The sequence below is a fragment of the Ursus maritimus genome, unplaced genomic scaffold, assembly GCF_017311325.1.
Source record: "Ursus maritimus isolate PB19 unplaced genomic scaffold, ASM1731132v1 scaffold_1, whole genome shotgun sequence".
Lineage (NCBI taxonomy): Eukaryota > Metazoa > Chordata > Mammalia > Carnivora > Ursidae > Ursus > Ursus maritimus.
In genome coordinates, this window is record NW_024423343.1 from 28333903 (window position 1) to 28360456 (window position 26554).

At 42.7% G+C, this 26554-nt stretch overlaps 1 protein-coding gene across 2 annotated transcripts in view; it reads left to right on the top strand.

Annotated features, from left to right (window-relative positions):
* The window catches only part of KLF7 (Kruppel like factor 7), a 91193-nt gene extending 64688 nt beyond the window's left edge, over positions 1–26505 (top strand). For both annotated transcript variants that reach the window (XM_008687418.2, XM_008687419.2), the window contains exons 3-4: positions 13053–13176; positions 20256–26505. In XM_008687418.2, the coding sequence (XP_008685640.1) occupies positions 13053–13176; positions 20256–20307 (176 nt within the window). In that variant the 3' untranslated portion in view covers positions 20308–26505. The remainder of the gene's footprint in view (positions 1–13052; positions 13177–20255) is intronic.
* Positions 26506–26554: the final 49 nt, after the last annotated feature.

Below are 26554 nucleotides of genomic sequence, written 5' to 3' on the forward strand. Positions count from 1 at the left end.
TTTTAAAGTACAGCTTGAAATTGCACTTGTCACTTCCACTCACATCTCATCAGCCAGAACTTAGTCATATGTCAACACACTTCTTCAAAGGAGCTGGGAAATAGTCTTAAATTTGGGTGGCAATGAGCCCAACTAAAATTTGGGGGTTCTCTTACAGAAAATGGGAGAATGAATATAGGAAGTCAACTGGCAGTTGCACTATGCTCTTAGTCTTAAGAATAGTTTCTTTTTAGCCTATAATGCAGACATTTGAACATGAAACACTTGAGTTCTGAAATTCTAAATGTATAACATGGCAAGGGAAAAATTTTAGTATATTCTAGTTTGTGTCACATTGCAAAATCAAAATAACTGCACGAAAACTAGGTTCCTATGGAATGCCAGAAGTTCTGAATGGAAACTTAATTTACATTTTGCATTTTATGAGAATAGTGCATTACTGGAATAATATGAAGTGAATGGGAGATTAATAACTTGAGAGCACAAGCTTATAGGATCAAAATAACCACATCTTAATATTTCTTGCACGTTTTCCGCCCTCAAAGTATAAAGTCACATTGCCTTGACACTTTTGTCCCAGGATGAAAATTAAGTAGAAGAATATAGAGAAAGTATTTTGTAGCTGTGGTTTAGCACAGACAAAATTAAGGCTGTTTAAAGTTAGAGGTATACAGGCTGACAGATTGTGTGGGGGTGTTTCTATATATGTGGGTGTCAATATGTGCTGAATTGTTTGCAGATGGGGGGGATGTTTGTGTGTGTGTGTGTGTGTGTGTGTGTGTGTGTGTGAATGTAGATTCCATGGGTGGCTTCAATCATTGTGTTTTCTTCCTAATTATTCATATTCTGGAACAGCAGAAAGAGGATGTAGGAGGATCTAGATTACAGTGTTTAAAGAAGGTTTGAAGAAGGACTTGTAACATATGTGCGTGTTCATTCAGTCAAGTTCATCAGGGATCTTTGACGTGTCTTCAGCACCCTAAGTCTTGGAAATACTAAAATGAATAAACTTGGTCTCTACCCCTGAAGGAACCATTGGGTTTTGTGAGGCGACAGCATGTAAACAATGACTCAAGCAATATGATAAGACTCTTCTAAAAGAAGTTATAGGAACGGAAAGGAAGGAGCACCCAACTCTACCAGAGTTGGTCTAGAATCACTTCCCGGAGGATATGCTTTTTAAAGTAGTAGTGCCACTCACTGGGCCAGGCTCTGAGGATACGAGTATGCAGACGCGTGCGTTCTGACCTCAAGGCAATCAGTCTTCTGGGGGGAATAGCTTCTCATCAAGGTCCCGCAGTTTCTGGCTCCTACCACCTCTCCAGCCATGCTTGAAATTCGTCCTTATATACTCATCCTTTACCTCAACTCTAACAAACCACTGTTTCTTCTCTGGGTCTTTGCACATGCTGTGGCCTCATGCTGTTTGTATGCTTCCCCACCTGGGAACTCCTCTAACGCAGAGACCCTTTACTTTTAGCTTTAATCTCCAGCACTGTCATTGCTCGGTACGTATTAGACTAATAATTAATGTAGATTGACTCCAACTTGTCCCATTAAAGAGGCTGTATTTTCACCATGAGTGAATGAGACCAGAAGTCCAGACATTTGACTTTGCCTGCTCACCCGTGGACAGAGATGAGGTATTTCAGAGATAATGCGTGTTAGGGTTTTTGAATCTGGAAGGCAAGGTGGTAACAAAGCTTTCTGTACTGTTAATTTTTGATTGATCACCAGTGTGTTAATTAGCAAGCATGACATGGAGTACATATGTTGTGCCTGAGCCTGTGCTAGACATTGTGGGTGATGACAAAGAAGCAACTGAGAATCATCTAGCCCTGTACCCGGACACACATTGGGTTCTTAATCACATTTATTGAATTGGCAGTGTTAGGCATCCGGGTGTTAAAAGCGCTTTCTATGTCATGTGGGTGGGGCAAGCGGGGCAAGGGATCAAGACATAAGAAATTAAATATCTCACAGAACATAGTGAATAAGTAGCCAAAGACTGCAAACTCTGACAAGACTAGATTTCTAAGCAAGAGAAACACTTCAGGCTGGGGTGACATGTGGAAGACGGATAGATTCTAATAGAGGACATTCTGGTAAGTGGGGAGGGCGGGGAGGGATGCTGAGGATGCTGGAGAGTGAGGGGTTTAGGTAAGGGACAGTGGGTAGATTCGGGTCGAAAAATAAGTGAGATGGGTTTGTGGACATCTGTTTTTAAGTACATAGGCAGTGGTACGTGAAAAGCATCTGTCTTAGTTTATTATTTGTCAAAATAAGACACTTAAATTTCCCTTCTTAGTTACCCTTTTCTTACACTTCATAGTCGGGTAAGGTACATATTTGGGTTGCTTTAGCTAATGAGGAAATTCAGTCTCTGAGAAACAGTGTTTGATCATCTTGGAAGAGAGTTATGCAGACAAATTGGTGTTTTAAAGCTTGGCTGATTTAATATTTGCCTCTAAAAATCTCTAGAGAATTAGATCCATACCTATTCAACTTGAATAGTAACTGGTCCACAGGAGGGCCCATCTCTTTATCATCTCTATGTAAATTATCCAGTTTGGGCTTCTTGGGATTGATAAAGCTACCTTTTTTTTTTTTTCGCTTTTTAATTTTAGGGTAAATTGCCTATAAAATAATCATATGCTTGGGTCACTCTGTGTCCACCATCTGCATTTATATAGTCAGGGAATAACAATTAATATTAGCTTTAGCTTAATCAGAACAAATTCAGGATGATGAAGCCAATCATTTGCTAGCTTCCAAATCGTATCTGCAATGGTTTTTGGATTATCCACCCCCATGGGTTTTCTATACCACTGATGCACCTCTTTACATATTTATCAAACATGTAACAGAAGGTTAACCTTCATCCTAATAGTAAATGATTCGGGCTTATAATTTCTCATTTTTAGTTAGGGAAAAAGTTCAGTATACCCAAGACAATAGATTAGGCATCATCAGCTACTGTGATATGTGCCAATTGATGATACCCATGGGTCCTGGGTCTGGTGAGGTTTGTTTCAGCCTCTCCTCCTCACCCACCTATTCTGGACCTCCATGCACCTCCTGTTTCCATGACTCTTGGGTCATGCCCTTCCATGCCCTCAGGCCCCCTCCAGTCCTCTCCAGAAGGTAGCAGGTAAGCCTGCCTTCCTTCAAAGCTGTGTGCTCCACATTTGTTCTTTTCCTTACTACTACCCTCCACACGGAAGAATCCATTTCTAGCGAGACACACTTGCAGTCGTACACCTGAGTTGCTAGCCTCTGCGATGAATTGGATCTTTGCGGGAAGGGTTCTTGTTCTGGGCTGGTTTACTGCTGAAGGGTGCCTGTCTGCATTAGAGATGTCACTTTCCGAGTGGCTTGTTGATAACTTCTGGTATTAACTAAGCTTGGAATGTGTGTGGAGCTAAAATAACATTTCTTTCTCTTCAGTCTTAAAATTAAATTTTTAAAAGTGATTCAAAAATTAATAGTTTGGTCACTGTGGTAGTCACAGGCTGTGTCTGCATACATCCTCTGCAATATGGCGGTCTTTATATTTGAATGCAAAAAAACAAAGACTGCCATGAATTTAAAATTCATATTTTGAAATAATCAAGTTACTATCCAAATACATCAAATTGAATTGTGGGAAATTGGCTTACAGAATCACCTCTACTACTAAGTGGAAGAAGTGTTCTATAAATTTGTTTTCAACAAATTCCCATGGTGTTGTCGTCATTGTCATCTTGACAGGAAAAAAGATGAATGTTTTGACAATTTTTTTCTTCAAATTCAGTTTATGTCTAGCTTTTAACTTTATCGTAACTTTGGTAATCACCAAAATATACTTAAATTTCCAAATTAACATTAAACTTTCTTTGGATTTATCTCTGAAAAAGCTGATAAAAATAATTTAAAAAAAAATAATCTTGAGGGGTGCCTGGGTGGCTCAGTTGGTTGAGTGTCCAACTCTTGGTTTCGGTCAGTGTCGTGGGATTAAGCCCCGCGTTAGGCTCTTTACTGGGTGAGGAGCCTGCTTGAGACTCTCTCTCTCCCTCTCCCTCTGCCCCTCCTCTGGTATGCACAAGCTCACACTCGTGGGCTCTCTAAAGAAATTAATTAATTAAATCTTTTTCAAAAATTCAAAAAAAATTAATCTTGAATAGCAACAACAAAGACAAAAACGATAAAACCAAAATAAGAAAAAAATGCAAAAAAAAAAAAATGAGAAAGAAAAGAAAAAGAAAAAGAAATTAACCTCAGTTCCAGAAAAGTATGTAGTTTCCCTACCTGGTCATGCTTACCTATTTCACAACTTGAGAACATATAACTTTAGGTAGGAGTGTTGAAGTCTACATTTTTAAGTGAGTTTACAGTCTTTTGAGAATTACAATAATACCTATCTTAAGACTTGTGGTATTTTGTTTTTTTGGGGGGAGGGTATGAATTATACATCTTTCAGCCCACTAAAAATATTAGAACACTGTATACATTTTTAATTAAATAAAGATTCAGTTTGACTTTGAGAATGTTATGAGACCCCTTGGCCTAGGAGACACATGCTCTGGTTTCTAAAACATGCGTTGGGATCACACGCAGGCTGCGTGCTGAAAAAACTCCAGTTGCCAACAGCTATACTGAATTCCAGCATTTGGGGTAGTTGCCAGTTTTCATGACCAAGCCAGTCTTCCTCCAGCATTTCAAACAAATTCAGCAAGTATCCAACACCTCACTTCCAAAGAAACTTTTTGGTAGAAGTTAGCAGTCATTAAAAAATGGAAGCTGGCGCCCAAAGATTTGTTTAGTCTTGTGTATTTCCTGGCTGTGCTTCACAAGGTAAGGTAGATCTGAGAAGTGATGCTTGGGCTCTTTAAGTCCCGTGGAAGCCCTTGCGCCCTTGCCCTGCACACAGAGCTGTCGCGGTCTCTGTGCCGTTGCCCTTAGCCTTTTCCGGCCTCCGCATGCCTCACACCCTCTTCTGATATCACCAGCATCATGATAACACCTTTCTTGCATTTCGGACTTTGTAGTTGACCAATCACTTTCATATACTAGATTCCACTGAATCATCACAACTAGAAAGGAAGTAGGACAGATTTTTTCTATTCCTTCCCCACACAGTTAAGAACAATAAGTCCTAAGAAGAAGTTTACTGACTCTGCAAGGCCACATTCCTCTTGGGCAGCAAAGGCAGAAAGAGAAGAATCTGGCTTTCCATGGCTAATCCTTTTTTTGATAACGAGTCCATTTTTCTCCAACAGAGCAATGATTCAGGTTTCATCAAGGCATCAAGGGATGGCTACCCTAATGTTCCTACAGAGTCTTAGGGATTTCCTCCTCTACATGTCATGTACATGCATTTATCAAACACGCAGGTGGGCCTTGTGTAGTTGGTATGCACGCACGGGGCTTCCCCTCCTGGGAACTCCTCTACTACAGAGACCCTTTGCTTTTAGCTTTAATCTCCAGCAGTGTCATCGCTTGGTAGAGATTTGAACCAACAATTAATGTAGATTGAATCCAACTTGCCACACGGAAGAGGCTGTATTTTCATCATCAGTGGATGAGTCCAGAAGTCTAGGTATTTGACTTTGCCTGCTCAGCCATGGACCCAGATGAGGTGTTTTGGAGATGATGCATCTTAGGGTTCATGGATCTGGAAGGCAAGGTGGTAACACGCTTTTGGGGCTGGGCATGGGAGAAAGTTTATGCTCGGTGATGGTGGGGTTTCCATATAGAAAATATATTTTAAAACAATGCTGTCTAAAATAGAAAGCAAGTTGTATATGTAATTTAAAATTTTCTGGTAGCCACATTTTTTAAGAAGTGAAAAGGAATAGATGAAATTAATTTTAATAATCATATTTTACCTAGAGCAATATATCCAAGCTATGATCATTTCAACATAAAGTCAAAATGAAAAAAATTAATTAGATCTATCTCACATTCTTTTTTTAAACTTAGTCTTTGAAATCCAGTGTGTATTATGTACTTAAAACATATTTAAATCCATATGCTAAATTTTCAGTGGTTAAAGTTAAATGTAGTCGTACCAAAACAAGAGTATAAAATATTCTTTAAAATGTTTTCGTTTTAATTTTAATTAAAATTAAATTATAAGTTCAGTTCTTTAGTCACTTTAGCCACATTTCAAGTGCTCATAACCACACATGGCGGGTGGCTACTGTCCTAGACACCACGGATGTCAGGAGTTGTGGGATTATGTCCAAATTCTTTCCCACCCCTCTCCATATTCAGAAGTAAGAGCTATCCCTTATTGAGGGTATGGTTTAAATTTTAGGTTACACATTTTAAACAGAAATGTTAAGGTGGTGATCCAGGCTGTAGGGATTTAATTGGACCGAGGCCAGTTATTGTTTTATTAGTTGTTTTATGAATGAAAGAAAAGAGAGGAAGGATGTACTCGGTGCAATGACTACTGCTTTATGCAAATTCAACCACTCAGGTGTCCCAGCACCTTGGAGGCTTTTGGGTGAGCAAGTAATGGATGAATGGAAAAATCAACATGGAACATAAATAAATGAGTACACATTTTGTTTTATGTAGTTGTTGTAAATGCTCTTGAAATTCTGGAAAAGAAAGCCTTTGTCTCGTTTTCCAATAATCACCTAATCTAAAACACCTTGAAAAAAGAAAGTCTTGAAGATTCAGCTGGAATCCAAGAGGAACTCCGAGCCAGTTTTCCAAAGCAGAGTTAATAATTTGGGGTGTTTTTTACTTGCAACTCTACCCCGAGAAGGGATTGCCAAGCTGTGGAGTGATGTTTACTGCTTACTCTTTTTCCAGCGTTAAGAAAGCTTAGTGACATTTTCTCTCTCTCGGTGTCTTTATTCCCCAGGTGGCTTAAATTCTCTAGTGTTGCTGAGTGTGATGTGAAAGCAATTTCTGGGTCTTTGCTGATTTCCTCTAGATGTACTCAGTGGCAGTACAAACCCATTACGAAGTATTCTTCTTCCTTTCCATTTTACTTTATCATTTCATGATCTGCAAAATTTCAGGTTCCTAACCCCAGTCCTAAGGAGACCAAGACATTGACATGCCCAGATAACAGAAATCTAGTAACATTTTTTAAAAAGTAAAAAGCAATAGATAAAATTAGTTTTAGCAGAAATCTGGGCATGTCAAGGTCTTAGTCTCTCTAGGAATTGGATTAGGAACTTGAAAATTTACAGATCAGGAAATGAATGCACAAGCTTTGCATTAACGATGTTTATTTTCAAGGGACTTTTAAACCTGGAATGCACAATACTGACACGTTCATATTTTATTCCAGAATCTGTATCTTAAAGGCAGTTTATGGTGCAGTACATTTGACGTATCACTCATGCTCTCCCAAACACATATTCGGCGAGAACCTTTACAAATGAGTCCCATAAAATGACGCACTTGGTTTCCCAGAGGGGCTGTTGCTCAGGAGACTGCGGTCCCAGATGTGAGCTGAATATTACAGGAAGATTTTCAGGATATGCCTTTCTGTAGGCTCAGGCAGTTCGAGAAGAAGTGGAAGTGACCTTTGATGAAGGAATATTTAATCCATCGTAGTTCCGTACTTTATTCCCTGGAGTAGAGGATTGGCCAGCAAATAACCATTTTCTACTCCTAAGCCAGTTCAATACATAGAAAGCCAAGGGCTGAAATCACACAGGCTGCCCTGCCCTCTGTGTCACTTGGTTCTTTGTTGCAAACCAGGATGCTTTATTCGTGCACTGTATTCTACGGGACTGAGCCAGGCCCTGCTTTAGTGCCGTCGGTATCACAGCGAACAAAACAGATGTCTGCACAAAACTTATGTTCTGGTAGGGGAAGCAGACAATAATACAAACAATATGCAGTCTAATTTCAAAATGATTAAGTGGTGTGGAGAAGGTGACAGAATCTGCTGTTTGCAGAGGATGGGGGAGGGGAGGGCTCTCTGAGGAGGGGACGTTCTTGAGCAGGGAACTGAGGGAGGTGAGGGAGCAAGGGTTCCACGCAGAGGGGTTAGTAAGTGCAAAGGCCCTGAGACGGGCATAGGAGATGAGATTAGGAAGGGGACAGATCATATAGACTGTCTACCACGGGGCTGCACGGGCTTTTGACTTGGATTCTGAGAATGACAGGAAGCCACTGCAACATTCACACTGTAATTTCTTCCTAACCTTGTTGGGGTCATGAACTTCTTTGGCAGTCTGGTGAGGTGTGTAGAACGCTTTGTAGAATGTTTGTGAATGCACAAGATAAGATCCAGGGGATGTCAGAGAAACCAATTATATGGAAATATAGAGGCTAAAGTCCCCTATGAAGGACCCACCTGCGCTGGTTATATTTTCAAAGGATTCCCCAGACTGCAATGGGGAGACTCGACTGCAGGGACCAAGTCTGGAAGCGCTGAGACGAACAGGCTTGGAGCCAAGCTGTTTCCATTTATCCTATGGGGCCGTGGTCTCTAAAGTAGGGTGTACACCGCAGTCTTTTGGAGTGCGGGAAGAAAAATGTAAAGCTTCTCTTTGTACTTGATTCACTCTCATTCTTCTTCATTTCTGTATTGAAAGCATCTTTTATGATATCCTAACGTATTAGGACATCAGTACATTTACACAATTCATGACCAACTCTACTCGTATTGGAGGTGCATGTTCAAAGGTCTCTATGTGCATTTGACCGATCAAATTTGATAATCGTGATGTAGAGAGAGTTACTCTGTCAGAAACTAAAAAAATGCCATTCTGGTTTAGCCCACATTCCATTTCAGAGGCCATTCTGTGGGAGAGCATGAATTCTTGCCATGATTCAACCTTGCTAAATGTCAAGTCCTGTTTCTCAAGCATCCTTAGCTCCCCTTAAGAGCCCTCGTATGGCTATAAATGTATTTACACCTGATTAGACCTACTATCACCTCTGAGGGAAACACGTCTCCTGGGGTTAATTTCCAGATAGGAAAAGTAGATCTTGATGTTCCCCCTGCAATTCAGGGGGGTTCTGACAGTGTCTCTGCTTTTGGCCCTGTGAACCGTGCAGGCACTAGCCGGCCCCCTCGTCCATCCGGTTTATGCTGTGCCCGCCTTCATCCACACACTCCTTCCAGACTTGAGTCCTGATGTTTTAAGCCTCTCTGCCATCTGCCTGTCTCCTACAGACCTCTCCTGAACGTTTCTGATCATTATTGAGTTGTAGTGAGCTGAAAGGCAGGTCTTATCCCGGGTGCCATACAGTGTAGCCTTGTGCAAGGGTATGCCATTTTCTGTTTTCTACCCAGGAACAACGAGTGCCTGGAATGGAGCAAGGAGAGAAGGAGGGTGAAAGAGAGGGCAGGATGAAGGAGATAAGCTGATTTTGCATGAAGTCTGCTCCACTTACAACTACTGACTGCCCTTTTCTCTTTTTCCCCCTCCCTCCTTGCTTTCTTCTTCCTTCCCTTCCTCCCTCTGTCCCCTTTCTCTTCCTTTCTTCCTTTCTTTTAGGAAGAAAGCCATTCTTCTATAAAGAAAGAAACCCAAGCTTTTTATGAAATACACAGAAATCTTTAGGTAGGCTGTTCAGATGAAAACTAATGCATGGTGGATATAGGTGGTTCTGCCCCGACATCAAGCAGTGGGTGCTGGTGTCTAGGGAGGCGTGATCTTGGCCGTGCAAAGTCCTGACAGACGATTTGCACTGCTGCCTTTCAAGTACACAAGCAGTTATGGAACCTGGAAATGAGGCCAACATAACCCCACCATTTCTGAGCCCTAAATAGGAAGTCTGATTCCCAATTCTTTATATATATATTATTTTTGTTCCTCTGATTTCTGCTCTCTGCCTGTATCAGGCACTGCTCTTTCATTTGGTCGAGTTCTTTCTTGGTTATTTTAAAGTTCATATTAGTGAGTATTTGCAGAAATGGCAACTTGCAGGTAAATGAATCAGACACTGGAAAAATAGCTTGATGAAGCATCATAATCTATCTTGGCTAAACTTTTAGGACACAAAGGAGCTTCTTCTGGCTGCTAGCAGGAAACAGTGTTAGGTGATACAACTCAAAGCCAAGTCAAACTATCTGTAGTTTCCGTCTATACACTGGCAGGAGGGATCCTGAAATGGCCACTGGCTAGCATGATTGGTTTGTGCCAGAATTAATTGAGGCTACATTATTTTCTGGGAAGTAACTAAATCTTTAATATTAATTGTCAAAACAAAACTATTTTAAAAAATTCACTAAGGGGAAAAACCAAACAGTTTGAAATGACGGTTTTTCAAAAATACCTGAAGACATCCACTTGAATCTTCATTTTCTCTCTGTCCTTGCTCTGTCCTTCAAAATGTGGTTGCCTATTATGGACAGGTTAGTTCGACTGTGGGATTGGTTTTGAGGACTAGATGTCCCTGCTTGTTGCTGTAGAAGGTCGTGGGATTTCCAGATGCTTGTTGCATTGGGGTGTATTGGGTCCCCCAGGTTCCAGGAACCTCCAGTGTTACTTGCCTTTGAAGGCTGTGGGGGGTGGAGGGCATTGTGAATTTCTAGTCTTTGACATGCCTCATTCTCCTCTTTTGTTTGTTTGTGCCAGATTTCCTTGAAGGAATGGAGCCTGGCAGGCAATCAATCACATTAAGTGAATGATGCCAACACGCCTCTCGGGGAGGGCACACCTCTCTCCAACTGGGGTCTCTTCTTTCCCCTCAGCATCCTATTCCTTCAGTGTAGATTGGAAGAGCACTCAGTTCTTCTGGCACATTCTCCATCAGTATACTGGGAAAATAACTAAAACTTGAAAACACTATTTTTCCAATATTGCGGTTGCCCAGAGTGACTCCAGACTCAGCTGTCTGAAGCCTGAGTTCCAAAAGTTCTGGGTGACAACCTTTAGACAGCTTCTGAGAACACAGGTGTACATGGAAGGAAGAGTAGTTGAAATTGATAGGCTATTTACCTTGTGTGCGGCTCAGGATATGTGTCCGATATGTGACAACATATTTAAACCTCACAGCACACATGGGAAGCTCAGCCCCATTTGACAGAGAAGGACACTGAGGCATATTCTGTAACAGACTCTGTAATGAATTCCGATCCCAGGTGTGTTAACTCTAAAGTTGATTTGACAGCACCCCCCCCCCTTCTGCTACTTTCTCTTCAGCAGGTGCAATTTTCTAAAATTTTGGCTTTTAAGGATCCAGAAGGTGAACTTTTAACACTGCTCAGTGATTCTTTTTTTTTTTTTTTTCTGGTTTCCAAAACTGAATGGGTTTCCTCCTGTGCTTCTAGCCCTCCTTCATGTCCTCTTGGTTCCCTTTAAAAGAAATGCCTGTGTTTCTCATTCCTCTTCTCTATGGGCCTTATAGAGCAGTGGCTCACTAGGGCATCGATTTAATGAAATAAAATTTTCAATCATGTTTGGTTCAATTCTAGGTGATACAAATAAAGAATTGTGAGCACTTTGTAGTCAGGTTTAAAGGGAAAGAAAAAGGTGGAAAGAAGAAAGTGGGTCAAGTATAGTACCTGGGCAATGTCTCCTTAAGCGCTGCCTCATGAAGGGTCTGGCTATTAAAAATAGAGCAATCATGGGGCAGCCATAGTACTACTTCGGCACCTGTGTATCCTGAAATTTGGGGTTTGGCAATTTATAACCTTTACCAGTGATGTGAATCTTAAGTGAGCCAGTGTTCCAATTAGTATACAATACCTGTGTGTATTCAGTTATGCTCTTCAAACTCTTTGAGTCACGTACTCCTATTATCTCTAGAAGAACAGAGGCACAGACAGGTGTGTAACTTGCCCAGGGTTAGACAGGGGCAGCACCGAAAGCTGGGCCCTCCAGGTCATCTTCAGGGTTCATGACCACTGCACTAACCTGCCTCTCAGTTACGAGGGCTTAGTAACTTTCCTGATTTCATAGGGTTTTTAAGATTATTTTTCTTCTTAATCAGAACCAGCCCACCATACAGTTGGAAGGGTAAATAGTTGCCATGTTTGGTGACAGACGTTGATGGGTTAAAGAAAACGGTCTAAGGAAAAATCATGTACTTTCTCTTACATATCCCTCCATCTGTATTTACTGTGCAAAAAGGTCACTTGAGCACAAGAGCTCGAATTTCGTACTTATAAGCAGCTTCACTGTGGCTAAAACCTTGCTCTACAAATTGGCTTTAAAAATATTTTGTAATATTCTGTATCTTTCTCCGTATCTGGAGCCATTAAGTTATGGGCTTCTTTTTTTTTTTTATTTTATTTTTTATTTTTTTTTAAAGATTTTATTTATTTATTCGACAGAGAGAGAGACAGCCAGCGAGAGAGGGAACACAAGCAGGGGGAGTGGGAGAGGAAGAAGCAGGCTCATAGCAGAAGAGCCTGATTTGGGGCTCGATCCCATAACGCCGGGATCACGCCCTGAGTCGAAGGCAGACGCTTAACTGCTGTGCCACCCAGACGCCCCAAGTTACGGGCTTCTTAAGTAGGACTTTGTGACTGCATTTTACATAAACACAAGGAATTGTCAGGTGAATTTTGTTTTACTCTCGAATCATAGCCCTTTCTCCTGACTATTCATCCACGTGCATTTACTGGAAGGAACAGTGGTTCTGGGAGACCTGAGCTGTTTGCCTTGTCAGTCAGCTGCCTGGCTCCAGTTTGTGGTAGGAGGGAGAAGGCTAAAAAGGCTGAAATGGTAAATTACTGTAGGTTCTGGAGAAAAATAGAATTAGAAGCATTTGTGGTTCAGATGAAAATAGCACATTTCCTTTCTGCCTGGACAGTGGGGGTCAAAGTGCTCCAGGGAATAGAAAATAAATAAAAATTGATCCCTCACCAGTTGAAGGAAACGCTCTGACTCTGGGAACCAAAATGACAGCTCCAGATGAGAGGATCCTGTGAAACCACTTTTGAAGGTTAAAACAACAACAACAACAGCAACGAAATACCAGGAGCCTAAAGAAAATGTGACCAACTGTCTTAGGAAATGTAGTCTTTCAAGAATGATTTATAGAGCCCTTTCCCAAGATGATGGGTAGGTAGCAGAACATGATCAGATGTGTGGCCATTTTGTTCCTTTTGTTGACCATGGTCGTTCCATCTCTTCTTGCAGGTGAGAAGCCTTATAAGTGCTCATGGGAAGGGTGTGAATGGCGTTTTGCACGAAGCGATGAGCTCACGAGGCACTACAGGAAACACACAGGTGCAAAGCCCTTTAAATGCAACCACTGCGACAGGTAAAGAAACACAGAGGCTGCTGAGATGGGGAGGGGAAAAGGGAAGGTGGGTTGGGGTGGGGGCTGGGCTCTCCGTGTGCTTCTGGGGTTATCCCAAGCCTCTGCCTCACACACTCAGGCCTACGAATGCCTTTTACTTCTCCACTGAGAAAACCAATGAGCTAAGGGTGCCTTCTTGCGTATAATCCAGAGATGATATAAATTCTTGGTTCAGTCACACAAGTATTTACTGAACACCAGCTTTGGGCCAGGAATCATGTGAGCCTCTGAGTGGCAGTAAGACACTGTTCCTACCCTCGAGGAGATGACTTGACAGATGATTTTACTATAATATCAAAAGTAATAAGATAGAGAATGGTCACCTGTAGCTGTTTCTTCTGATCTTTTTATTAACATCAATACCATTTTTCCTGATTCTTAATAACATGAAAGAGTAGAAAGACCGCTTAACGGAAAGAAGGTTACTCATAAGGCTTTCCTCCGAAGCGTTATTAGAAACGAATTTACTGGAGAGAGTCCCCATTCTGTGGGGGCCCGAACCACTCTTTCTCCTTTGAAAATAGGTACAAAGGTCTAGAAGATGGCGAGGCTTTGAGAAGTTATCCTATAATTCAATTTCCAACCTTCAGCATTTGATAGTGGAAGAAAGAGCACGGAGCAACAGATACTACCCAAGTAATAGTATCTGACAGCCCTGGCATTATCAACCAATAAACCCCAAAATGGAGACTCTGCAGGCCAAGGTGAAGGCTGGATTAGGTTTAGACATAATCGAATAACGGGCTTGCATCTGAGCATGTTATCCTTCTAATCCTATTTCTGTGTTTAAAAGGAAGCTTAAGAAAATTAACCATCTTTTTAATGCAATACTAAAGGTCTCAGTTATGATGAGAAAAATGCTTCTAATACGATAAAAGCCCTGAAAGCCTCAGGGTTCCCCAGCTCGCAGGATAGCAGGAGGGGTGTGCAGGATGTCCGTAGAGGCCTGGCTCTCCGTGGGAGGAAATGTGATCACTTTCCCATCCTGCCTGCCCATCCCTGTGCCGGCCCCTCCCCGCACCAGGCCTTCCTCCATCGTAGTGTGTGTGTGTGTGTGTGTGTGTGTGTGTGTGTGTGTGTTTGGAGAGCAGAGCGGTAGTGGCCAAATCTCATGGGTGGCCAGTTGGCTGGTGCTCCCTTAAGATGCTTATAAAGGAGAATTCATGTTTTTCCTCCTTTTTTTCCTTCTTCCTGAAAAGGCTATTTTCCTCTTATCTTCATTCTCTAAGAACTAAATAAAGCCCCCATGCCTCCTGGAGTCCAGAGATAACCCCCCCCCCCCCCGCCCCAGAGCTGAGGAAGTCCACGTTAGGAAGCTATGTCTCTCCTTCCCTTGGAGCTCTCTCCTCTGCTACCCAAGAACACAATCGGTTTTTTAATTTCTGTCCCATTCCCTGCAAGGCCCCCTGAATTGATGTGAATCAGTGGCTGTTTTGCTACAGGATTATACTTGGGTAATATTTCTCCTTATTTGACATGTTTCCTCAGCTGCCATCACAAGTTCATTTCTCTTTAGCCCTGGCCACTAACAGAGAAGCTGCATAGACTCTTTGCCCACAGTCCTTTGAGGGAGAGCCTTGTATCAACCGGGATGACGATGAATGCCCTGTGCGTTGTCAAAGTATGGGAGCGTAGGCAGACACAGAAGTCGCCCATCCCTGAAAGATGATAAGGCTTCCACGTGGAGATTGTGCGTTATGGATTACATTCATCCTTAGACGTGGACAAAGAATTCTTATTGGGAAATTGCCAGAGTTAGTATACCTCTCTGCAGATCAACTGACTTATTGAGGAATTTACAATTGTCCAGCAGTTGATATACTAGGTTTAGATCTGACCATTTGTATGATTTATGTGGAGAAATATTTCAAGCCAACTGGCTATTTCAGGGAAGGAGGTGTCAGGGATGGGTAATTTGGTTAGCCTTTTGCTTTCTTTTTCTTCGCCAAAATCAACAGTTCCTGGAGCTAGAAATTTGCTGAGCAGATGGTACAAATTCTGTGACATGGTATTTGGGGGAGATTGTGATTTGGGGGAGATCTGGGTCAAAGTCCTGTGGCATTGGCCCCGCGTCAGCGCATTTTCAACAATGTCAGAAGTAAGGGGCTGGATTCTCATTAGTGTCTCACGACCGGCAGCACATTACATTTCAATTGCCGCGACTGTGCTAAGAATAGAGCAGGTCCGGGAGGTGGCGTGGGGAATTGGAGTGGCCCCAAAGCAGATGAAAGGAAAGCCTGATGTGACTGGGAGCTGGCATTCCTTAGAGGACTTTTACCTTCCAAAAAGAGGGCATCTGTCGTCCATAGCAGGACTCTGAATCCTGTAGGTAACATAGTGTGTAGAAGCCCGAGAAACCTCGCTCTTGCTTCTTACAGTTTGAGAAATCAGACCACTCTAGAGGCTAAGCTGGGATGGGGGCTTCCTGTCTAAAGCATGTCCCAAGTCTAATTTCTACTTTTATTTTGCCTGTCGGGTAGATTGAAAAAAAATGAATGAGTTTTTCTTTATCTGCTTTACTTACATTTAAACTTACTAGATGCCACAAAAATGTCTGCATCTCTGGCTTTGTCTGGAAAAATCAGAAGATCTGGTAACACTGGGCTCACATTCCCATGTGGCCATAATTTTCTGAAGCTAAATAGTAATCACTCCCCATTTGTGATGTCCATGTGATCACTAATTTCTCACTGTTCCCACCACTTCCTGCAGTCTTCCCAACAGGAAGCCAGACCATCCATTGCCCTGTATCATCGCGCTGGCCCAGTTGTGTCCTCTTGCAGAAGAGCAGTAGTTCTTCATATCCATGCCTTATCAAAAGTAGAATCTGATAGTCCTGGACCCATTGCACTCATTTACTTGATCTGCCAGGCCCCTGAAGACATTGGGTTTTGTGACCTCAGGCTTCAGGTTTGGGTTGGGGGAGAGAGCAGTGAGGCTCTGCCACTTCCTCGCCGTCAGACTGAACCGTATAGCCCACGGCCTGACCTGCTGCTGGAAGGGTGAGCCTTGTTTCTCAGCCCATACAGCATGGGGCCGTTGGTGGCGGTAACCAGGGCTCTGTTTCTACTAGCGGCGATACATGGGCCATTGTTCTGCCAACTCAGCACACTTATCGTTCAGGGAGACTGCTATCAGGGCAGTTGGGAGGACAGATTTTGATTTTTTGGTCAACCCACTTATAGGTGGTAACAAATACCAACTCGTATCTAGCCCCTTCAGTGCCCTGGAGGGTTGTTATTGGCTTAATGCCCGCATGACTTAACTGTGTCTTTTTCATAAGCCAAGGGAAATAACAGTAGTGGTTTGACTTAGTTCTTTGTAATGAACAAATTTCAATCATTAAGGACCTTCTTATTTAAGGTCATCTGACTACTGTACAGTCATAGATACTCTCTGGGGGTGTATTACCCTTAGAATTATTTGTTTCCACATGTCTAGATGGTGAGTTTATCTATTACCTTTTAGTATTCCTATGTGGAGCTCAGTAAGTGTAAATTAATAAGTATAAATTAATCATGACTAAGTATCTTGCTGGTCTATTGAATATAAATAAACCCCCAATGGTGAGGGACCTAGTCTAAATTCTGAGCACCATATACTTCCAAGAATTTGAAGAAATAACAATGCTGGTTCAATTCAGGAGGAGTGCAATTAGATTTCATACCATGTTAAAGACTTGGTTTTTTGTTTTTGTTTACTTTCTCCCTGCAAGATCTCGAAGCATAAAGACAGATGCTTGTACATATATTGCTAGGTACCCAGCACACAGTAGACAATTGGGAAAGGCAGTATAAAAGTCTGGAATGCATACATCACTGAATGGTGTCTGCAGATGAAATTCTATATCAAGAATGCTATTTTCCCTTAGGTGTCCAGGATATGGAAAGGAAAGGAAAAGAGAGGAGAGGAGAGGAGAGGAGAGGAGAGGAGAGGAGAGGAGAGGAGAGGAAAGAGGTTTTGTCTCCTTCCCTGCTACCATCTCCAGTCCCTCTGTTCTTCCTCAGACAGACAGGATTCCTGGTGCCTGCTTTGTTGCTTTCTCACAGGTGCTCACTGCGGAGGCCTGACCAGACTGACTTCTGGATTCATTTTCTAGTTGCTGCCATTACCAATTGCCATAAATTTAGTATCATCTTTATTTAACTTTGCAAATGTTTTATCTTATAGGTACCTTCTTATAGGTAATCTTCTGTAGTTTAGAAGGTTACACTGGGCTACAATTAAGGTATCGGCAGGGCTGTGTTTTTTTTCTAGAAGCTCTAGGGTAAACCCATTTCCTCGTCTTTTCTAGCTTCCAGAGGTGGCCCACATTTCTTGCCTACTCATCCCATCCTTCCATCATCCAAACTGTTGAGTCCTTCCCATGCTGCTGTCTGTGTTCTCTTTCAAATCCCTCTTCCATTTTTGAAGATATTCTAAATGACATTGGCCCTACTCAGATAATCCAGAGTAATCTCCTGATTAGCAAATTCTTTTCATCCACAGCCCTAATTCTCCTTTGCCATGTAACCTAACATATTTACAGTTTCCGAGGTTTAGGTGTAGACACTTGGCTGGGGGGAATCCCATTATTCTACCTGCTACAAACTCCTAAAATTGACGGCTCAGCTCTCCCTTCTTCTCAGTCTAAAGAGCAGGCGTGGCTACAACATGGGCTCTGGGGTCACAGTACTTGGGTTCAAATTTTGGCTTTGCCTCTTTTTAATGACTATCTCAGCTGGTAGAGGGGATAAGAATGGCATCTTCTTTATAGAGTTCTTGTTAAGGATGTTAACTTTAAAAAGGAAATGCCTACAAAAAGAACGTCCCAACTTAGATCTTCTTTCTCTAGGCTGTTGGGATGAAGGAAGGAAGGAGGGAGGGCAGAAAGGAGGCATCGAGGGAGGGAGGGAAGAAAGAGAACAGGCACTGGGCAATACTGAGTGTGCCTTCAGGACAGGACAAAGTCATGGGAGTTAACTGCAGAATTCCCTGTAGGCTGTATTGCTATTTTGTATACCGGTGACATCAAGCACTTATTTTAAAGAATATTTATCACTGTTTTATGGTAAATTAAATCCCCTTTAGATGGCACTCTAAGGGATTATCCAAATATCTTCCGCATATTAAATTAGGTCCTGAAATATGTGGGTGTAATTAGAATTATTATTATTCAATATGTTATAGGATTATATTAATTTCTACTGTACTTTCCCATTCTTATGTGTTTCTCATTTTGCCTTGGTTCTGTTTTGCTTCATTTCCTTGGGATTCTATCCTGCATGTGTGCCTATTTAAAAAATCAACACAAACAGAGTGGGTGGAGAATGTTGGGGTCAGGAGATAGGGTGGATTTTTTGTTTGTTTGTTTTAAGCATGAACAAACACGGGGAAATCCTGCATGGAACAGGAAATCTTGCTAACCTGAACAGGGCAGCTTGCTAACATCCTAATAAGAATGTTGGACTGTGAGCATGTCTTGGGCCTCGGGGGAGCCTGGGACTATCCTCACAGGTAAGAGATGGCCAGTTTCAAGAGAAGAATGCAGAGAGAGAGCACACACTCAGAGCAAGGAATGATTGCTGTCTCGTGTGCCGACTTTACTGGGACTCTAGCCAGAGCCTTAGATTGTAGGCTGTGGGGATGTGGAAATGCCCACTCTATTAGTTATACGATACAGAAACCTGACTCAGGCTGGTGTTAGCTTCGAAGGGTATTTATTAGCTCAGCTGACTAAGGAGACCAAAATTAGATGGTCTTTAGGTTTGGCTGGATCCAGGGTGTCAGATGTTGCCATCAGGCCTCTTTCTCTCTCTTTCCATCCTCCTGCCCATTTTTCTCTGTTGACTGTTCTCAAGCAGACTCTTTCCCACATGACCATATGGACACCAGCAGCTCCGGCTTCAGTCTTAATAGCACAGTAGCCCCAGTGGGAAAAGAGCTTCTCTCTTTGAATAGTTTCAGCAAGTGTTCCAGGACTGGCTCTCCTGAATCTTGATGGGTCACGTGACTGTCGCCTAGCAGACCACCATGGCCATAGCTTTAGCCTTAGGAGGAGGGTCAGCCCCATACAACTGGGAGCACAGAAGTATGGCTACCCAAGAGCAGATCAGGTTGCTGGTGCCAAAGGAAAGGGGGAGGAGTGAAGATGACCACTGCCTCCACTCTGAGGCTGAGGAAGGCACTCAGTGGTGGCCCTCTGGCACCAAGAAAACTGGGTGTTCGAAAGGGTGGGCATTCGAAAGAGGGGACTTGCAGATCTGCCTGGGTTTTAATCCCAAACCTGCCACTAAGTAGTTACATGACCCTCGCCTCTGTTTCCTTACCACGCACACACACACTCACAAAAGAAGTGTGAGCACTTAGCATAGAAGGTTGCCAAGAATGGTACTGGGTCATGTTGGAGAAATGCCTAGCACGTGCCTGCATGTTATCTCATTCTCAGTAAAAGTGAGCTCACGTCTCCATTCGTTTTCTTGACTTGGTATAATAGAGATCTGTACGTTTCACAGGCAGCATTTCTGGGTCTTCCTTGTGAAGCCCAAGACTCAACTCTGGGCGTTGAAATGTTAGCGTTCCACCGTTGGATGATACGAGCTGATCATTTTCTGCGGTACTTCTGGTATACGGGCATGTCCTGTGTTTCTGAAGCACCTTCCTATTAGTTTCTTCTCTGATAATGACAACTATGATAATAGTTAACATTCACTGACATCTTATTATGTGCCAGGCAATATTCTAAGCACTTTATGTAGATTGTCTCATTTAAACTCAAAACCAGTCTATGAGGTGAGTGCTGTGATTATTCCCATTTTACTGAGGAGAAATGAAGGCACAGAGAGGTTGACACGCTCAGAGTCATACAAGGATTGGAAGAGCTGGGGTTCGAACCCATGCAGTCTGACCCTGAGCTCACCTTGCCCACATAGTGCCTTGTTTCTCAGTACCTACGTACTGCCTCTCTTTGAGGTAGCGTTAATCATTTTCTAAGGGGTGCTGGAAGTTGAGTTTGTTGCCTGGACCCCTCTTATATCCTTGTTGTTGTTTATATTTCCTAGGTGTTTTTCCAGGTCTGACCATCTTGCCCTCCATATGAAGAGACATATCTAAAACCCCTAAAGGCCAGAGTTGCCATGGCGTCCGCCGTTGTCTGAAGGAAATGCCGTGAGGCAGGGGGCTGGACTTCAGGAGGGGATCCATTGCCTCGCAGAAGAAAGTTCTCACTCATAAACCTCTGTGTACACACACACACAGACACACACACAGACACACACGCACTCACATAGACCCACACACACGCACTGTCATGCACTCAGCTATATTTAAAATATATACGTCTATTCTTTATGCCTTGCCCTTGCCAGATGGTAGAAGACGAAGAAGAAGGAGACCAGGTGAACTCAGCAAGGCAGACTGGCTGCTTACTTCAGCACTATTGGAATTATTTCGCGCTGTTGCCAATGGAAATCAAAGAAAATGGATGTGACGTCTCTGCAGGTGGACGGCAGTAAGAGGGGCTTATTTAACTTGCTTCTCAGTGCAACTTGATAGGAGAATACAACGTCGTAAAGTTGCATATGTGTAGCACTAATGTTTCTTTTTAAATAGTTGGGGGAAAATGACCTAGAAAACCAAATTGCAGTTTGGTAGCCAAAATTAACTCTCGGTTTATTTGTCCTTTGTGTGTGAAAAGTCCTACTATCCCGTGCGTCCGACTTCCTCACAGAACTGTTGATCGGTTTGGGTTCTTCTTAGTACTATTGAGATCTTTCGAGTCGATAACAACGGCCTTAGCGGCGGCAGACTCTGGAATAACACCTTACACCTTTCTGGCCTGCATTTCTCTAGACTTCACTCTCAAGGGAGGAGTTTTCTTTTCTTACTTTTTGACTCTTGCACACCATATGCACTAGGGATTCTGGAAACTTCTAGCATGACTGCAAAGTGGCCAAGAGAATAAAGTCCTTGATGATAAATCACAGTATATCCCTTGAGCCTCACCTTATTGCCAGTGCTAGATTTTTTCTTTTTAATCTCTCTGTTTTTGCTAACGAAAACTTGAAAAGCTTATTTGGAAGCTTAAATGTTTTATCTTTTCTCCATGGACTAAACCTCTCCAGGACTCTCGCGGCACCTGGATGTCCAGCTCTCGAAGCAGCCAATCAGATGGGACATCACAGTTCTCTCATCCCCCTTGAGGCATCATGACCTCAGCGCATAGCGATCAACCCCGTGCTGTGTGTCCTTGCTACCCTATAACCAGTTTCAGCATAGATGTCGCTAGTCTCAAAGGGCAGCTGCATATTTAACCTAACTCTGGGTTATGACCTGACAAAAAGCCAAAAATATCACTCTTTCCAGGAGTGGGGAAAACTGAGGATGCCTCCCGAGTCTAGTGGCTTCAGAAAACATCATCCTATCTTCCTCTCTCATACCCACTGAGTTCACACTCCCCCACTTGTTAAAACACACAATTCAAAATGTCATTGTGGGAATGAAGGGTGGACATTTAAGGAAAGGGTTGAGAAGTTTCTCTCACGGTCTGTCTAAAAGGAGAGACTCGTTTCTAATTCTTTTTGGCTAGACCCACCATGACTTGTGACCTAGAGCACCCAGGATCAACAGAGGCCTCACGTTTACTCGGCAAGCTGACTCCAAGGGGGTTCACATTCCTCACTTTTCATCCCACACACATCCACTATCGGTCTCTTATCTACCCGCATTCTTAGCTAGCTGGCACTGGCCTCAACTCCAAAGACTGCCTTTAGGACCATTAAATGGCCTATGCAAGCAAGCGGGGTGGTTATTAGGACAGATTGTATATTTTGTATATTCTGGGACCATCCCTTCAAGACACGTCTAAAAAACAAAAATGGCATTTGGTCCGCACATGGTTGCTGCTCCTTCATACCAGCTGGCTCCCCTTCTGCCCTCCTTTGACTGTTTGACTCATTGACTGTTAAAATGCCGCCCCATACCTTTTTGGGATGCAAAACTGAAGTCTTTAAAAGGAAATGATAATATAAGAAACACAAATACATGTCTGACAGCAACCTTCAAGATCCTTGGCATTTGGTTTCTCAGCTTTCTGCAACCTTTGATTTCCCTGAAGTGTTGAAAAGTGCCCGTCAAAGGGCAAAGGAGCCTCCCAGTCACAAGTACGGTGGCTACCGATGGGACACCTGGGCACTCTGAGGTCTGGCCCTTAAAGTTTTCTTTCTCTTTTCCCCTTTTGCAATGTAGACCAAAAACCAAAACAACAGCAACAACAACAACAACAACAACAAGAACAAAAACCAACAACAGCAACAACAACAACAAACAAAAACAAAAAGAAAAACCACCCTAAAACACACACACATAAAAATCTGCCCATTTGCCGGAGGCAATTCTGTATATGTTAGTTGGAGGGTATTTAAAAAAAAAAAAAATCAATTTTATTCCAAAGATTTAAAACTAGACATGACTTAGAAACATTTTCTGGAGCACTGCTTGCTGACAATCTCGTAGTTCTCTACTGCATTTGAGTGCATTTTGTGGCCAGTCCATCAGGGCGTATCATGGGATTATATTTGAATGTGTGGTGCATCCTTTCTGGATGAAGGATGTGTGAGGGACCTTAAACCTCAGCTGTATTAAACTGTAGCGCCTCCAGTCAGTGCACTAGATGAAACTTTAGACACCCCAGATTTTGTTGGTTCGTTGATTTCCCTTTCTCTAGCAGCCTCCAGCATGAATGCACGCACATACCAGTGATGGCATTAGCCGTGGCTGCCACGATTTACAAATGTTCTCTCCCCAGCTGGAGCTGCTCTTGCCTCTCGAAATGCTATTATTAAGGGTTTATAATACTGAATTTAATTTTTGAACTGACCAATGCAAGGCTCTATTAAAAAGAAAGTTTAAAAAAAAAAGAATGCAAAAGAGTAATCATTGCTTGTTTGCTCCCTGTTGTCATCTGTGGTCTTGAAAAGTTCTCATTTGAATGTGGCGAACAAAGGCCCTTTGGTCCTCATCGGTGTCTGAAATGTTCAGTGATTCCTCTCTCTTTTGTATCAGTGAGGTCCTTTGTACTGTGCTCCCGACCTTTCTCAGAACAGGGTGCGCTGAACCGTGATGGTGGGGCTTGCTTGCTTCAGAGTCATTTGCGAACTGTGAGAATTGGCCTGAAATTTGGTGGGTGCTAAGTGTATGGCTTTGAAACTGTTCTTCTCTAGCCCGATTGACACCTGGGAATGATAACCTATCCGTAAAATTGAGGGTACCACCAATCATTTTGGAAGTGGATTTGTGATAAAATGCCCATCATCTCTGAAATGACAGAGATGGTTGGGTAAGAGCCTGCGAGAGTGAACAGGCTCTCCAAGAGATCACCGTCCGAAGATACTTGGCTCCCAGGAGGACAGGTTATTTAAAACAGTGCTTTACTGGACATTTAAAACACATTAAACCGTTGCTTTCTCATTTAAACTGTTACCTCCTGACATTCCCGGGGACCCCAAATTTGGAAGGAAAAACCTGGCATGGTGTTTCTTGTGGTTGTCCTCTCAAGCACATTTGATCCAGGGTTCAGAGTTTGATGTATAGAGAAAGCGTGTTTCTAAGCCATTGACGATTTTTTTTATTTCAAGTTGTGCTTCTTTCTCCTACCACATGGCTGTAAGTCAAAGATGTGGAAACATGAAATTACAATGCTTCTCCTAGCTACTGGCCTCCTGCCCCACTAATGGTTAATTGGCCCAGCTTAAAGCCTGGTGGTGATGAGTACTGTGTCCAGAAAAAGAAATGCTCAGATTCCATGACAAAGCTGCATTTTATAAAAATATCGGAAACCCCAAAATGAACTTCATGCTGACCATTTCCTTCTCCTCTCTATGTGCTTTCCCTTGCAAAGCCCTTCAAACCCCCCATCTCCTCCCCTCCTGCACCTCTTGTGCCCTTTTTACATCCTAGATTGCCTGATTATAACAGGGTAAAAAGACAGCCAACCTCATGCACGATTAGCAGAACTGATTCCTATTTTTAAAAAATCTTCTTTGAATCTAGAAGCCAGAGAAGATTTTTTAAGGACTTTAGTTGGGGATAAGCTTCCAGATTAGCCATGTCTATTTGCATCAAAGGGGAGCTAAATGGGACTTTCAGGGCAGCTCACCTAGTGCGTTCAGAACATTCCGCCCACAGCCCCCGTGCCCGAATCTGATGGCAAAGTCAAAAGAGATGAACACCACCGGCAAGAACGGCAGCATCTAGCGATCAGTTGCATTGGTTCAGAATGATTTCCTCGATGGAAGTCGCTTTGTAAAATATAAAATCCAGTGCAAAGCGCTTTTGTCTTCACTTTTGCATGAGTTGGTTTTAGGAGAAGGAAGAAGGTAGGGNAAGTCGGAGAGATGCAACGCATTTAACTGCGAAAACCAGGTTCATTGTTTCTTTCTTTTTAAAAGATCTTAATAGGGCCGGCATTTCTGGCCAATAATTTTGCGCCTGGATCTTTGCCAAAGTGAAAATTCGCTAAATAGAACCTGTTTGAAATGTACTTGTGGAAGCTTTCCCTGGCATCTTCCGGAAGTGGCCACCTGCCAAGTGGGGGGTGGGGGCAGGAGGAGAGAGTTCGAATTCTGAGTCTGGGGTGCATTTCGGTAAACATGGTGATATCTCAGTTGGGAAACGAGAGGGGCTGGCCTGAGCGTACACCAGCGCCTCTTTGATGGCCTCCTTTCCTCAGCGAGGATCTTTGGGAATACTTGAGCTCGAACCACAAAGGTGTGTCCAAGGAAACAAAAACTGCTTGTCAATGTGAGATCCCGTGACTAATGGCCTGAGGCTTCAGGGTTTTCTCTTGCTTTTAACACTCTTCAATGCCCCTCTGCTGGTTCCTCGCAGATCCCGGAAAAGGGGGAGAAATAAAGCTGCAATTCACTTCCTTCTGCGCGCCCTTCCGGTAGAGTACTGTATTCTTCAGGTGTTTTGCATTTGCGTTTGTAAGTCCTCGGGAAACAGGTATCAAAAATGGCAGAGCGAAATCCTAGGCCGTCACTTTACTAATATCCCAAACCAGATACTCTTTTCAAACAGGGCTCCCTCTCAGCGGTCACGAGGGAAGGGTGATACGTTCTTTGTTGGGGACTGTTTATACAATTTTTTTCAACTGTAAGCTTTGGAATCGTAAATTGCTTTGACTCCAGCTTCTGTCTACTGCCATAAAATGGACCCCACGTCAGAATAATGAGGGTGGTATGTGTGCGCGCGCCTAGATACGTGGGCACATGGACCTATTGTACCTTCGCAGAAGGAAAACAGGCTACTGACGTTTAAGAGGAGTAGCCACCAGTGCCTAATATCTTTTGGGGGGGATGGATGCTTATAATGCCAGTATATCGAAACCACACTGGGAGTTCCACATGGAGGGAGGGGCGGAGGGTGGGGAGAGGGGACATTTTAATCCTAGGCCTTTGGACTGGAGGCAGAATGATTTCTGCAACTCTAGGTCCTGAAAGGCTTTGGGGCTCATTGGCTGGTTCTCAACCTTTTTATTTTATTTTTCTTTTCCAGCATGCATTTCCTATCTAAACCCAGACTTGGTTTAATTTCCTTATCTTTCACTTCTGCTTCATTCCAGGGAGGAAAAATACACCTATTATGGCCAAGATCTCCTTGCTAACACAGAGGCAAAAATAAATGTTTAATGTTTTTGTAGCCTCCCCTTCCTTTCCGTAAATCCCTCCCCCCACCAAAACCCTTTCTCTCTCATCACCCTGTCCCCATTCCCGCCACACAACTCCCCAGCCACCACCACTTTGCTTTCCAGTCTCCGTTATCCTCTTAACAGTTGCTTGAAGAAATTTATTTTTGCACTATACATTTTCTTTTTGCCAGATGTGTCTAACAAGTGTGTTCGGAGAGACCTCCTCCCAGCCCCCACCCCTCCCCCGCCTCCCCCGGTCACATTCTCTCAGGCCTTCTCTGGTATTTATAATATATCACAGAAGTACCCAGTCTTATAGCCCTCGGTTATGCCTTTTTTTGACATTTTATTTTTTTTAAGCTTTTTATATATATATATAAATATATTACTTTGTCAAGTTTTTTTGCTGTACAAAAGTCTTAAGATTTAAAACTATTATTTGTATTATATGATGGTGGTATGTTAATGTTACAAAATTATTAATGAAGAAAAAATTTATTTTTGTTACTGGTCTGTTTCATAATTCTTTTTTAAATTGGTATATTGTAAGATATCTATGCAAAAAATGTTATGTGACGCATTTTTATTTAAGAATGTAATATGTGTAATAAACAGTAGAATGTGTTTGGCCTTGGAATGCCTTACTGTATTTCTCCTTAGCTTATTTCGTCG